The sequence below is a fragment of the Boleophthalmus pectinirostris genome, unplaced genomic scaffold (genome assembly GCF_026225935.1).
Source record: "Boleophthalmus pectinirostris isolate CB_2022bp ecotype Guang Dong unplaced genomic scaffold, ASM2622593v1 HiC_scaffold_18, whole genome shotgun sequence".
In the NCBI taxonomy this organism is placed as follows: Eukaryota; Metazoa; Chordata; class Actinopteri; order Gobiiformes; family Gobiidae; genus Boleophthalmus; species Boleophthalmus pectinirostris.
The window spans coordinates 12589935-12605674 of NW_026571133.1; the positions used below are offsets into that span (position 1 = coordinate 12589935).

Sequence of the window (15740 nt, forward strand, 5' to 3'; positions counted from 1 at the left end):
AGTTTTACATGTGCTCTGTCTGCCATTGTTCTTTATTCTACAGTTTTACAGCTTCAGTTTTAGTTACCTGATGTGATTCTCGAGTTACCTACTGCTCAACTTTATTTTAAATATTGTTAGGGACTGATAAAATAATAACATCTTAAACTAATCTTATAACCTCTGACTCTGTGGACAACATTGGCAGAGGTGACATTTGCTGTATTAGATGTGTCAATACATTGCCTGAAATGATACTAAATTTTAGTATAGAGTATATTTATTTATTTATTTTTTATTTTAGACAGGGACAGGGCACAATTTTTACATTTGACCTTAACAGGAGAGATGCATTGTACCAGGTTGTAGCACCAGTGCTAATTTCCACCTGTAGTCCCTGGGCAGGTTCACTGATTGATTGTATTTAACTGACCTAAGCTATCATATTAACTACAACAGTATTTCTCATACTGTGGTTCTGTGGTACTCCAGTATAAACATGTTATTTCCTCTCTCTCTTTCAGACCACTGCAGTCCATTCCCTTCGCATCCCCTTTCTGTTTGTCCCTCTGTCCTCTCTCAGATTGGCTTTAGTTTCACTCCTCACTGACATGGCATCCATAGTCTTTCTGTCATTGGCCCTCACCTCTTCATTATCATTTACAGGTAAGAATACTTTCCCTAAGTATCATGTTGTGCTAGGTTAAATGTTATTTTTCAGGTGACATTAGAAAGTCTTTATTTTTGGAAGCTTGTTTTCAATTATTTTAATCTAGAAAACCATGAATCCAGGAAACACTGTGAGTATTACTATAGAAGTGACGAAGAAAAATTCAGTTTCAAATTCTGATTTACTATTTTTACAAAATAAAAAATGAATACTAATAATAAGAGCCTACACAGCCAAAAGTCCAACACTGACATTGGGCAGCAGCACTAAAATAAACATGATATACATATTTTTTACTTTGATAATCAATGTGATTGTTGTCCAAATTTTTCAGTGGGAGTCCTGTTCAATGAGCCGAGGATATTTGGAGGTGGGTAACTTTCACTTATGTAAATTTAATTATTCTTTGTGCTGGTTATAAACTTAAGTCTGTTGTATTAAATGGATCAGATGATGCCACTGGTTATGGGCCCATCTTTGAGGAGGAGCCGGTGGATGTGGTTTACACTGAGGACTCTCCAGATGGAAGGATCTCCATGAACTGCAGAGCCAGAGCCAATCCTCCAGCCTCCTACAGGTCAGAAATATGCATCTATAAATCTGATATTATAACTGAGAACATGATGCAATTTGTGAAGATAGTGGAGACATTCACATTGCTGAAACCTCATTCTAAAACTAAATATGTTGGGATGTTATTGTGTGTAAAGATGGCGGCGTGATAACTGGGAGATCAAACTGATGGAGCAGCCTGATGAGCACTACAGTCTGGTCGGAGGAAACTTGGTCATAAACAACCCACGACAGAAGAAGCATGCTGGGACCTACATCTGTGTGGCCAAGAACATCTACGGCACCGTCATCAGCAAAGAGGCTCGCGTCAAGTTTGGATGTGAGGAACTCAGGCACTTATAATGTAAAAGTAATGGTCAGAGGTTGTTAGACTGTACTAAAGTGCAATGAGTGCTGTTTGACATTTTATTTTAGCACTTTTCTGACACTTAATGTACTGTGTCTTGATTGAAAGGTGTGGTCTGTAACTTTTATGGCTATCTGCTTGTCTTTATGGAAATGCTTTACCTGGAATGTTCCACTACGCCAGAACTGTATGAAAGGCAGGTTTTTCAAGGTATTCTTTTAACACTATAAACCAGAGAGGACTTGCAAGTCATGACTTGGACTCAAGTCAGACTTGAATCACTATTTTTAGGACTTGAGGCTTGACTTGAAAAAATGGACAAAGACTTGCGACTCAACTTGGACTTGAAGGTCAATGACTTGGGACTTGACTTGGACTTGAGGCCTGTGACTTGAGAAGACTTGAGAAGCACTTTTAAATCTGAATTTGTTCTATTCTGATCATAATTATTCACACTATCACTGTCAAGACATTTTACACTGTCAAGACATTTAAAAAGGAAAAAATTTAATTTCTACAACTCTTACATACTCTATAAATACTCATAGAGAAATATACAATTATAAAATAAAACAATTTATCTTAAAATGCATATAAATTGCAAAAATCTAAGCTATATTTACTTTGGTTTAAAGACTTGAAATTACTTGAGGCTCAAAGCTGACAACTTGGACTTAACTTGGACTTAACTTGGACTTACGGGCCAGTGACTCGAGAATCGACTTGCCTGTATTTAATTTGGGACTTGACTCGGACTTGAGGTCAAAGACTTGAGACTTACTTGAGACTTGCAAAACAACGACTTGGTCCCAACTCTGCTATAAACATTGAATACATGCATGAAGTTTAACTGCGGAACATTCTAGGTAAAGGGAAAACACCTTCATGACACACACGTACCGGATCCTCCAAATAATAACCTTTATTGTTTACTATATTTTATAGTCATAAAATAAACATAGGATTTTGATGTAGGACTCAAGCCTCATTTATATTAACTGTGTGCAGTAACAAAAATTAATTAATATGTAAATAAAGTCCAACTCTTCTGCTTAAGATTTAGAAGAGTTTCCTGAGGAGGAGAGAGAACCAGTGTATGTAAAAGAAGGACAAGGTGCTGTTCTGCTCTGTGTCCCTCCAAAAGCCTACCCACGTATGTCGATTAAATTATAAAAGAATATTCACATTTTCTTTGGTATGTTCAACAACTTTGATGGTTTGATGGTTCCTTCTGTCTTTCCAGAGGAGGTGACGTACCGCTGGATCTACAACGAGTTCCCGGTCTTCCTCCCCACAGACAACCGCAGATTTGTGTCACAGAAAACAGGAAACCTCTACATCGCCAAAGTGGAGGCCCATGACGCTGGGAATTACTCGTGCTTTGTCTCCAGCCCCACCATCGGAAAGAGCGTCTTCTCCAAATTCATCCCCCTCATTCCTCTACCACCAGAAGAGGGTAGGTAACTACATAGAGGTATACTTATTGGCTTATTGAATGAATGGTACCAAGATTGTATGTTAGGAGCTCTCTTCTTATATGCAGCACTCAATTCTGAATAATGTCGTTGTTACTATTAAACATTCCTGAATAAATAAACTATTAAACCAGCATTACATTGGCTGTGCTTTTTTCCCTATCACCAAAAATATGTAAAATAGTAATTATTAATAAGTAGACAGGAACATCTCTTCTCATTAAGTCTCCATATTATCCCAATACATATTTTTCTTACAGGTGAAGAGAGAAAGTACCCAGCCGACATCAGGGTGAAATTTCCAGACACCACTGCCATGCTGGCCTCTAATATCACTCTGGAATGCTTTGCTCTTGGAAAGTAAGGAATTGCCAGAAAAGAGATATGTTCATCTCTAAATATTTACAATTGTATTGAGCTTTATTTCACTATATTATTTTGTCTACGTGTAGTCCGATCCCTCATATTGTGTGGAGGAAGGTGGACGCTACAGACCTGCCCGCCAACCATGAGATCAGTGAATCGGGGGCTGTCCTTCACCTTTACAATGTGCAGTATGAAGATGTGGGAGGCTATGACTGTGAGGCCATAAACACCAAAGGAAAGGACTATCATAAAGCCTGGCTCTACGTCGAGTGTAAGTAACTAGTTTCATATGAAAATGCTGTATGGTTTTAGTTTATTTCATTCATAAGTAGAGATGCAGTGATGCCATTTTGTCTGCATCCATATGGGTTTAGGTTATCGGATGAACGTTGGGCAAATACATTGTTATTGTTAATGTTATAACTTTTAAAATATTTACAATCTTCTTGCAGAGTGAAATAAGAAGCATATTTGGATCAGTTTGTATTAATCAGTACATTTTCACTTAATGAAGAAAGGCTCACTTATTTTGACCTCACACTCAGTATAGTTCAACAGGCCTAGCTAACTAACAGAAACTGTAAGCAGGTAGGTCTTTTAGTTTCAGAGTAGTTTCATTGTACCGTATTTTTAGGACTATAAATCGCCCTTTTTTTCATGGTTTGGGTGGTCCTGCAACTTATACTTCGGTGCGACTGACAGCCAGGAGAGGGCGCTCTAGGCTTGTGTATCAGTTTTCTGTGCATATCTCCTGCAGAAAAAGCCTGCAATTAGTGTAATATGTAGCAAAAAACGGTAATCAAGCAGCAGAAAGAAAGTTTGGAGTGAGTGAGAGACTTGTCAGGTACTGGCAGAAAGCGGGAATGGAGAACAGCTTCACGGCAACTGGGAGGGTGTGCCATGCAACTTTCCTGGAAGTTTTTGGATGACAAAGCCTGTACTTCAGTGACAAAGTGACGAAGTTAGGCGGAGTTGCTCAGAAGTGACACCGAGGATGAAGAATTCAATGGATTCAATGGATTTAGTGATTTGGAGTGAGATTGAGAGTTTGGTAAACTTATGTTCTGTTGTTTATGCTATAGTTATCTGAATAATTGTTAATATGTTATGTTATCATATTAATGCCTATTCAGCCTGTTGTTCTTTATTTTATTGTTATTACTATAACTTGGCTTTCAAGATAAAATGTCAGTTCCTGGTCTGAGTTTATAAAATAAATTTCCCCCAAAAAGTGTGACTCATAGTCCGGTGCGACTTATATTTTTTCTTCTTCATTATGCATTTTTTGGCTGGTGCGACTTATACTATGGAGCGACTTATAGTCCGAAAAATATGGTAGTTAGTTCCTCCTTTCAGGCAGAGGGTCAGACAACTTGGGTCCAGCTGACAAATTAAATTTTTCCTTTTGCCATGGATTCTACCTGGACGACTGAGGGATTTTTCACACATCTTGAGAATTTCTATCGGTTGTTTGCAGAAACTTGATACAAGAACTAAAATAGATGGATGGCTGCATTATCTTGTCATAAGTACATACAAAAAAATTACATTTATAAAGATTTATTATTGTTTGATTCTATTCTAGCTGCTCCTGAATGGGCCGAAACCATCAACAACACTCAGAAAGACATTGGGTCAGAGCACACCATGCGCTGTGTGGCTGCTGGAAAACCCTACCCTTTTATCCGCTGGTACAAGGATGGATACATGGTAGGAGTTTTTACATGTTTTTTTTATAATGTTAAGTCTCTATTGACAGTTTAAAATTTCTTTTGTTGTGTCCAGTATGGAAAAGGAGAGCTGAAGTTTTCCAGTCTGACCTTTGACGACTCCGGGATGTATCAGTGCATTGCTGAAAACTACTGGGGGATTAAATATGCAAATGCTGAGCTGAGGGTGATTGGTAAGTGTGCTCTCTTAATATTTGATTTTTTTCTTGTTTTAAAGTCTATGGGAAAAATTACTGAGAAATTTACAGAACCACAGCAGGTTTCGAGGTGGGCTAGACTGTTGAGAGTTCTGTATTGATATGGCATAGTACTACAGATCAAACATTATTGTGCAGTGTTATCTAACTCAACAGATGAGACAAGTGAGGAAATATCAATCAAGCTTAATTCCAGGCTACAGGAGTCTATATATAGCATTTAAAAATCAGGTAGAAGACAAACAGAACAGTAATAAGAGTCTATACGTAGTTCATAAAAGCAGTTCTTCCAGCGCCTCCAAAGTTAAGAGGTCAGGTCTGCTCAGGTGTTATTAAAACAATTATAATTTCATTTTGTGAGTCCTCAGGGCATTCATAAACTTATACACACTTTTACTTTAACTGTACCACAAGTGGGCACTATAGAGTGGTGTGCAGCAAGCTTTGAACAGAGCTATCTTCACATTATTTGTACACATTATGAAATTTTGGTGCCAACATATTATCTTCTATCCTCTGAATGTCATTATCATCCCCTGTGATCACTCCTAATACAATAGATTAATAAAGACTCATGATTCTTCCTCGCCAGCCTGCGCCCCGACATTTGAATTTAACCCAGTGAAGAAGCAGCTGTTGGGGGCTAAAGATGGCCGCGTGTTGATCGAGTGTAAACCCAGAGCGGCCCCCAGACCTCGCTTCACCTGGACCAAGGGCAAAGAACTGCTCTTCAACAACTCACGGTCTCAAATACTACTGTGTACACAAACATATACTGTAGTACTGTAGTGGATATGTACTGAGTGAGCCTATGTTTTCTATGCAGTATTTCTATCATGTTCGATGGGACTCTGGAGATTCTGAACGCAACTAAAAATGATGAGGGATTCTACACCTGCTTCGCTGAAAACGACAGAGGAAAAGGCAACAGCACTGGATATCTCACTATCACAGGTCAGTCTCATGAAAATATTACATATTGGTTCAGACAAGTCATGGAAACTTTAAACATTAGCCATTTCAGTTTTTACTGACCAGACATATCATATTTTTGATAAAGAAAATTAGGGAGCACACATGAGAATTAGATTTTTACACTAGACATTCTGAGGAAAGCTCTTTCCATTAATCTAGAATTAATCAAAGCTTTATTCTAAGACCCACCACATTTCATGGAATAAAACAATTTCTTTCTATCACAACTAAGCAATTTTAATTTTCCTGAGAAATAAAAATGAGTACCATATGCTACCACTATGAAATGGCATCCTTATGAATACAATTTAAATGTAGATTGTGATAATCCCAGATGGGAATTTTTTTTTTAAATTCAGAATCTTAATATTTCTCTTTGTAATGAGGCCCTCTGAGGGAAAAAAACTAAATGACAGTATTAGTTTTATCTCTCTTCAATATTAAACATATGTACAAGATGATGTAATCTTAAACCAACAATATAAAATAACTGTAATTATATATTTTAGGATTAAGACAGATTGATAGGTTAGTGTGTTTACCTTTTCTACTTTCTATTGTTGTTGTGTCCAGAGGCCACGAGTTTGACGGTGGTGCCTGAGGACTCAGATGTGCGTGTGGGGGATGACATCATACTGAGATGTGCTGCTTCATACGACCCCATGTTGGACATCACCTTCATCTGGTCCATAGACTTCAGGGTCATTGACTTCAGCCTGGAGTGGCAGCACTACGAACGTGTCATGGTACAGAGCTCTGTGTTAGTTAAAGCAATGGATAGATATTTAGGAAATTACAGTAAATTATAGAATGACTTAATCACTTTAAAAAAATATTTCTTTATATCTTACAACCTGTTATACCTGTTATATTCCTTTTTTTATTTTCTAACTGTCCTTTTTGTTGTTCGTCAGGCAGAGGATGGAGTTGGAGACCTGAGGATAAAGAATGCCCAGGTGTGGCATAGGGGGCGCTATACCTGCACAGCACAGACAGTGGTCGACAGTGACTCTGCGTATGCTGATCTCAAAATTGTTGGTGGGTATTACTATTTTACTTATTTACTTAATATTCTTTTTAACAAGTATAGTTTGCCCATTACTGATTTGAGGCTCAGGAGTGGAGACATCATAAATTGATTAAAGTGGAGACAATCATAAATTGATTAAACATTTCATCAGTGTTTTTTGTCCCAAAATTATTATATTTTTTTTTACATTATGTTGGGCATCAGACTACATTTTGGGGCTTGTTTGAGACTCTGTTGATGTAGTCCATGAGGAAGAGACAACATTTTTTAATTATTTACAATAACTGGATCAATTAACATATATATATATATATATATATATATATATATATATATATATATATATATATATATATATATATATATATATAAATTAAATAGTTTTGTTTTTGATAATGGGAAGATCTGTTAATTAGTCTAAACATGTAGTTTTAGCTCCTGGAGAAAGACGCCCAATACAGCTTGATTCACATAATTTTAAAGTTTATATATTTGTTTGTTTGAATTCAAAAGCATTTGTCTCAATCACACCTTAATGAAAAATGTGTTTGCGAGGCCAAAGCTTACAGTCATGTCACTTATTTGTTTCCCAGGTAAACCGGGGCCTCCAGGTGTGATCAGAATCGAGGAGATTGGAGACAGTTATGTGAAGCTGGTGTGGACCAAAGGAGCAGAACATAACAGCCCAATCACACACTACACTGTCCAGACCAGGTTCTTCTGGGCTCTGTATGACGATGACTGGAGGAACGCCAGCACATGTAAGTACCATGGTTGACCACAAGAGGCTGCACTCTTATATCTCATTGTACATCCCTTGCCTCTGAGCTGATTTTACTGATCAAATAAAGGTGTACTATGTAACTTTTTGGTAGGGGGGTGCGTCACCTGTTTCTCTCCAGGATGATGTTATTGCTTTGCCTGGAATGTTCCACAAGTTATAAATCTTGCCTATATTCATTTATAGTCTTTTTACTTGGCTTGTTTGCATCACCTTCTTATCTCTTTGGAGATAGCTTTAATGCCATACTGTGGTACATTCCAGGATATCTCTGTAGAAAAGTTACATAGAGTACATTTTCAAGCAATTTTTAAAGTGCAATAAAAATATATAGAGCTTCAATATATTAGTGTTCAGTACAACTTTAGGTCCCAACTAACACCGTTAAGTTCGTACTATTCAAACATAGCTACTTTTGCAGGAAAGCCCAGTAGTTATTGCCGTCACACTGTGTGTTTTTGGAAAAAGCAGAAGACATTTCCACATGTGTATTGGTTAATTTACTAGAGGATGAGAAGTAATATTACACAGTCTTGTAATGATTTGTTTTCCTCTTGTACTTTTAGCCCCTACAGTGATTGACGGCTCTATGGAGAAGGCTGATGTGACAGACCTGTACCCCTGGATGGAGTACCAGTTTAGGATCATAGCCCACAATGAGTATGGAGCCGGAGAGGCCAGCATCCCCTCACTCAAGATCAAGACCTGGGACGCACGTAAGCTCAAAACAAGACAATAGAAAATACAATAAAATGCAAGATTTCAGTGTAAATATACCAATAGGCTCTGTTCGCGCTTACGTCACAACCAAGAAGACATTTGGAAAGATGCGATTACAACTTTCAAGGCACAATTTTCTTCATCTAAATGTCACTGTAGCGTTCCGTTATGTTCGGCTAATCAACAATTACACCCATACCTCAGTTTTCATAATTTCCCTGCTGACACACAACTCCGATCGCACTGGGTACATGTGATTAGAAGAGATGAGAGCACCAAAATCAGGATGATTTCAAACATCACATACGTATGCAGTCTTCATTTTACCGCTGATGACATTTACTTCACTGGGTTTTATCACAGTCGGCCCATTGTTGGTAACTACACCAGACGTTGTAATCATATCTTTTCCAACGTCTTCCTGGTTTGTGACATAAATGTGAATAGAGCCTACACTGATAATACACACTGAGCTGATAGAAGAAACAGGATTAGTAGGGATGGCACGATATCAAAATTTGTATGACAATTACTGTGAGAAAAAACACCACAATTTAAAAATTATTCATGATTCTTGTTACCATGACCAAACAACAGTGAAATCCTTCATTTTCTTTTATTTCCATTATTGAAAATGTTACTGTATGTGATCTGGTTTATAAAATCAATCTTTCTGAATGATAAAATAGTTGAGATGACAGTACCAGCCAGATAAAAAAGATTTTACATTAATTGTACTTTTGTGGGTGTCTAGATTGAATAGAAATGATTTATTTTTTTCTACCAAAATGGTCACAATCATTATTTTTTAGCTCTTAGAATTATATCATGGCCTGAATAAGTATCACCATGTATTTTTAACAAGTTTGATCTTTTTCAGCTCCTGTTGTGTCCCCTACGGATGTTGCTGGTTATGGAGGAAGAAACGGAGAGATTGTCATTACATGGACAGTATGTGCCGTCTCTTACTTGAATCTTTCACAGTATTTAAACCACATTTAAACCGCATATGAAAGGCCAACTTGCCAACTCAGAATCTTACCACAGTAGCACAAAGGTGAATCATTAAGTCATTATCAGCATGTATTGACCTGTTTTTGTCATTGAATTCCAGCCTGTGCAGCCCTGGTACTTCTATGGAAAGAAGTTTGGCTACATCTTGGCGTATAAACCTCACAATGCGTATGACTGGTGGTACGAGACGATCTCAGACCCAGAGACCAGGAGGCACGTGCACAGAGACTCCTACTTTATTCCCACAGATGAGGACTTCCAAGTGAGAGAGTTCCAGGTCAAAATCAAGTGTTTTAATGTGAAAGGAAGCGGCCCCTACAGCCTCACTAAGATCATTTACTATCCACGAGATGGTGAGGGTTCTGCTGCTGTATCTGAGTCTTTAAAGGTGCACTCTGTAACTTTTCTGATAGAGGATTTACTGTCAGCTTGTCTCCATGGTGATGTTATTGCTTTGCTAATATGGTTCCACAGTATGACTTTTAGCTTATGTATCTTTGTGAAAACAAGCAGATTACAAAGTTACAGGTCACATCGTGAAGAGTCAGCCCTGCTCACAGTAAGAATTATTGTTTTCAAGTTTTATTTGAGCAATAAAACACCTGAAATTAACTAAACGAGAGATGGATAAGTTCAATACCCAATTATGGAACATTTCAGGCACATTTTTTGTCCAAGTAATTTACCTTGTGGATCAATAGTTTGCCTACGTGTAAGCAAAATATCTCTATGGAGACAAGCAAATAAGGGACATCAAATAGAAGTTTCTTTGTGCATCTTTAATTTACTGAAAAGCTACTATTTATTTTTAGTCTTAGTTTGTTTCTATTTTCATAAGTTTAATTTAAATTACTGTGAAATTAATATCTTGACTAATATAACCTTAATCCTGATATGGTCTATAATGTGTACAGTCCCAATAGAGCCTCCGACAGACGTGTACGCCCGGCCAGTCTCCTCCACAGAGGCGCTGGTGTGGTGGCTCCCGGTGGTGGACACAGGGACCGGCCTGCAGCAGTACATCGAGGGGTATCAGGTGAAATACTGGAGGAAGTACGATGACCCAGAGCCAGGGGCCAATCGAATATTTGTCCCGGCCCACGTCAACCAAACCAGACTGGAGAATATGCTGCCAGACTCCCACTATCTCATCGAGGTCCGAGCGTTCAATGGAGCAGGACTGGGACCACCGGGCGAGCACTGTGAGATGTTCACCAAGAGAGCACGTAAGGAAACAAAGGGGTCATATGGGTGCAAAGACTTAAAGGTCACGTTCAGGCTTTGACATTTCCACATATAAATATTTATATTTAGACAGATTGGTTTAATTTGACATTCAGAATAACCTGTGAGAAACTGTACTTGTTTTCATGTAGTGTTATAGAAAAGAAAGCAATACACTTCACTCTGTTATCATAAGGTGAATAGGTCTAGCAGTCAGGTGAATGGTTAATGAAAATATGTTGTTCAGGTCTTGATCATTTTGAAATCACTTAATATATTATGACCTAGATGCTTGGTTATTAAAGCCCTATGACTTTATGATAGAAAAACAAATTATGCAAGGAAAAATACCTTCACAACAGCACAAATGCCAAGTGTAAACATAAAAACACGTAAAGATAAAAATAGCTGATTATAAACTTGACACCAATGGGTATAACTGAGACACTAATTCATATTTTAAAATATGATCACATAAAATGATAATAGGTATTTTTATTAATATATTTGTGTAGCACCTCCCGAGGCTCCCAGAGTGTGGCGCTGGATCTCCTGGACTGGGATGTGGCTGTACGTGTGGTGGGATCACGTCACTTATGACATTTTTGGAAACTATTCCTTCCCTCTCTATTACAAGGTTAAACATAATATCATACATTTACTATTGAAGTAAATGTTTTCAAATTGTATCACTAATTTTTACTCATTTTCATTGTAGGTTTTGTTCAGAAAGACAGGCTACATCTATGGGAAAGTGTACGTTACAGGTTGGCACTTCATGGACTTCCCCATGCCTCAGCTCGGAGACTACGAGCTGTTGGTGCGTGGACGATACGAAGGAGGAGACGGCCCTGTCAGAATGATTCATCTGTTAGGTAAAACTCTATTAACCTGCAACATAAACCCAAGCAGATTACAGTTGTATTTTAATAGTCAACAAGTTAAAAAATAATTAGTTATTATTTTGTGATTAAAACACATTAAACACATGTGAAGACTATTTATGAAAAAGAAAATCTTGCTGTTTTGATTGAACAGTGATTATTTTTTATTATAAACCTGTTTTTCTTGGCATAGTGTCCGGATAGCATTTAATAATATAATTTTTTTTTTTTTAGTATTTATATTATCATTTTGTAGTTGCAATTTAAGTTCAAAATATAGCTTTGAATCTAATTTTATGTTATTTTCTTGTGTTTCAGGTGCAGCTACCATGACGACTCCCACTTTGAGCATGGTACCTTTGTTGCTCTTGGCCCTGTGCATTGTGGGATTGCAAATTTAAACCTGCTTCACCTTTCCCTCCACTGTAATATAATTAACTCTGGGACATGCTCAAAAGCCTTCACATTTTTTGCCCACTCAGCACTCAGACCTAAGAGATTATTCCACATTACAGTCCCTGCTCTATCTTCTTTTGGTCACTGTTTTGGTACTGCTAAACAAATACATAAGCCAGTCAGTATTTTGTCTTCATAGAATCAGCTACACTTAGCTACAAAAGCTGTTAAATGTAGTCTACAAGTCACTCATGACTGAAAATACAGGGTCTGAAATCCAATCATGATGTGTGTAATATTGTGTAAATATTGTTCAAGTTTGTGATTCAAGAGTTACGGGGTGTTCACACGAAAGCGTCAAAAAACACCTTGACGCCTCTATTTGGACGCCTTTGCATTTGAATTTAGACGCCCCCAACGCACGTATTTGACACTATGGATGAAGTTTTTTTGACACTTTGGTGTGAACACCCCTTTAGACTGGGAAATACTGACGAGCCACACAGCTTAACCCATGATTTATTCTGTTCATGTATTTATTTGTTTGCGTGTTTATCACATCTACAATTCCAGGCTTTTTTTCATTTACACTTTTCATAGAGCTATTGCTAGATCAGTATGGATTTTGATGCTCTGAAATCCATAATGTTCAATTTTCAAATCATGTGCTTTCCTCCTATGTAAAGGTACATGCACCGTAGGCCGTCTCGATTTGTTCTGTAAAGCTGCAAATAAATAAATTACACCAAATCAGCAATGGTTTTTTTTTGGTTCACACTGAAAATATTTTTTCATGATTTAGATTTTTAAGTAACTGTTTCAAAAAGCCAGAAAGGCATACAGCAGGGGTCTTCAACCTGTAGCTCAGGATGAAGTAGCTCCCCGAAGAAATTCTGAATTATATGTATTGTGCTGAATAAGTAAAATTTAATTACCACTGTAAATCTATAATTTTAATGCCCAGTTTTGTGCACTAACTGTCCCCAATCTAAGGCTGTGACTCTTATATTTACTCAATTTCTTACAACTGTTAAAATAAGTAAATCTTTGGCATTTTTGTTTTGTAAAGGTAGCTCACCAGAGGAAAAAGGTTGGAGACCCTTGATATACAGGGTACGAAGGCATGACATAAAAGCTGAGTCTGTCATGTATTAACATTAACTAAACCTATATTTTTAAATTTATATTTTTACATAAAGTGTATTATAGCAAAAATGTACTAAAAACTTAATAGGGATGGAAAAGATCTCACACCCCAAAATATTGTGAGTGCTAGTAAAATTTCTGCAATCGAATTGACTAGAAATTCAGTTAAAAAATCTTACCTTATCATCTTTTATGTCACATCTCATCTTTTAAGTAATATGTCTCATTCCACCTTTAAAGTCAATAGAACTGCATTGTCTATGTCATTACAGAAGATGGCAGTAGCGTCATTGCAATAGTATAGTAGTAATGAATAAAGTCCACCAGCCCCTCTTATTGACACAATAAGAATGCTTGTTTATTATGCAGCCTGTGTAATTTGTTTTAGCAAACATGGCTTAGTGGCTGTAATAACACTGTGGAAATAGCCTCCCTGTGTTCACAACAAAAGCATGAATCTTTCGGAGCACTATCTATTGTTGATGTCTTTTATCTGCTCTCCATTACCAATATTCCTCTCATAATATGACTTTGCCTTCAACTAAATTACAGAGAACTAGAAAAGCCTATATACTGTATAAAATCAGAGCTGCTATCATCTGAACACAGCACGCACAGATGCACCGAGCGGGAGAGTGCTTTTCTTTTGTGGAGGAGGATATTGAAGGAACACCATTTGTTGTTTATACACCATTCGGCCTGTGTTTATTTTTATGTTCACTTCAGCTCCTCTTTGAACAATGAACAAATGTTGCCTTTTTTTTCTTCTTTTGCCATCATTGTCATTAGGTTTTGGTGGACACTTCATGCTTTCTGAAAATATTTTCAAAACACATAATTTGAAAAATGGTGAAATTACAGTGTTGTAACACAAAGTTCAAGAACAGAAGGAGATTAAGAACACGCAATCAAAATAAATACTGATTAAAGATGCACTGTGTAACTTTTCTGGTGGAGGCTCCGTCACCTGCTTCTCTCCATGGAGATATTGCCTGAAATGTTCCATATGACTCTACACTTTTTTATCTCTATGGAGACAGCAGGTGACAGCACAGGGCCAAGGTAGATGTCAGATCTGTGGAGAGGCGAAGTCACTCACAGAAAGAATGCAAGTTTTTAGGTCAATCCAAACCCACGTTTGCCATGCCTGGATATTCCAGACAAAACAGTGACATCTCCTTGGAAACAAGCAGGTGGTGGATCCTCCACCAGAAAATGTACACAGTGCACCTTTAACTGACTTTATTTTGGTTTTACCTTCCTGGCAAAGTGATGGCAATAATACAAGAGTCATCAAGAGTTGCTGTAAAAAGCAATATTGCAATATTAAAGGTGCACTATGTAACATTTCTGCCACTTGTTTGTTTCTATGCACATGTTGTCACTTTGTCAAGAATGTTCCATGGTATGGCATTAAACTTCTTTTATAGCAAATAATATTACAAATGCATTATTTAAGTGTTGCCTCTCCACAGATCTGACTCATAACTTGTCTTGGTGGGGTCATCTGCTCCATGGAGACTGAGTTCAATGTCATATAGTGGAACACTGTCCCAAAAAAAAAAAAAAAAAAAATGTAGCAGATCCGTTTACTAATGTGGTAATTGCAGCATTTTCTTTCTATATGTAGGCTATGCTATTTTTAAAAAGTAATATTGTATTATATATATATATATATATATATATATATATAGAGAGAGAGAGAGAGAGAGAGAGAGAGATATTCATGATTCAGTAGACTACTTTTGAACACCTGACACTTGTAGTTGATTTGGAGTGAATGGGAAACACATTATGATGTGACAGCAGACATGCTGCATCTTGTATTGTACTAATAAGTGTTGTTATTAGACTGTGCCTGTGTGGCGCCTCCTCTGGTGGATATTATATTAAGAATAAGATATGACAGAGTGGGGGCCCATTCCCAGAGATCATTAGAGTAAATCAGAGAGGTGAGCTGGTCACTTTAATGATCAGGGAAGTGTATGCAGACAAACTACTGTCTAAAACAAACAGTCCACTCTCTCCAAGGTAAAATATAAACTAAGTGAAGAGTAGTGAAGAGCTCTGTCATCCAACTCTCTCCAACTATATCAAAGTTTTAACTATGACATTTTTTTTTTCTTGTCTCAGAAGTAAAAAAAAAACAAAACAAAAAAATGAGATGACCCAATAGAAGAAATTTGATCATCAAAAATAACTGATAAAAATTAATCAATGTATTTTTTAATAAC

The 15740-nt window shown here is 37.2% G+C and overlaps 1 protein-coding gene across 1 annotated transcript; it reads left to right on the forward strand.

Moving 5' to 3' along the window:
- The first annotated feature begins 555 nt into the window (after positions 1 to 555).
- On the forward strand, positions 556 to 12433 carry cntn1b (contactin 1b). The gene is made up of 22 exons (XM_055153820.1): positions 556 to 645; positions 984 to 1019; positions 1100 to 1226; positions 1360 to 1541; positions 2626 to 2721; positions 2812 to 3024; positions 3310 to 3403; positions 3496 to 3680; positions 4995 to 5119; positions 5195 to 5312; positions 5929 to 6079; positions 6163 to 6290; positions 6885 to 7057; positions 7226 to 7349; positions 7935 to 8102; positions 8689 to 8838; positions 9723 to 9793; positions 9957 to 10209; positions 10771 to 11082; positions 11596 to 11717; positions 11799 to 11955; positions 12283 to 12433. Exons 1-22 carry the CDS (start codon positions 591 to 593, stop codon positions 12363 to 12365), a joined length of 3123 nt encoding a protein of 1040 aa, XP_055009795.1. The 5' UTR covers positions 556 to 590; the 3' UTR covers positions 12366 to 12433.
- The last annotated feature ends 3307 nt before the right edge of the window (positions 12434 to 15740 follow it).

Excerpts from the sequence above, each read along its gene's own strand:
- cntn1b (XM_055153820.1), top strand. The coding sequence starts at position 591 with ATGGCATCCATAGTCTTTCTGTCATTGGCCCTCACCTCTTCATTATCA. Across the intron at positions 7,350-7,934 it reads TGCTGATCTCAAAATTGTTG|GTAAACCGGGGCCTCCAGGT; the intron begins GTGGGTATTACT and ends TTTGTTTCCCAG. Across the intron at positions 10,210-10,770 it reads CATTTACTATCCACGAGATG|TCCCAATAGAGCCTCCGACA; the intron begins GTGAGGGTTCTG and ends TAATGTGTACAG.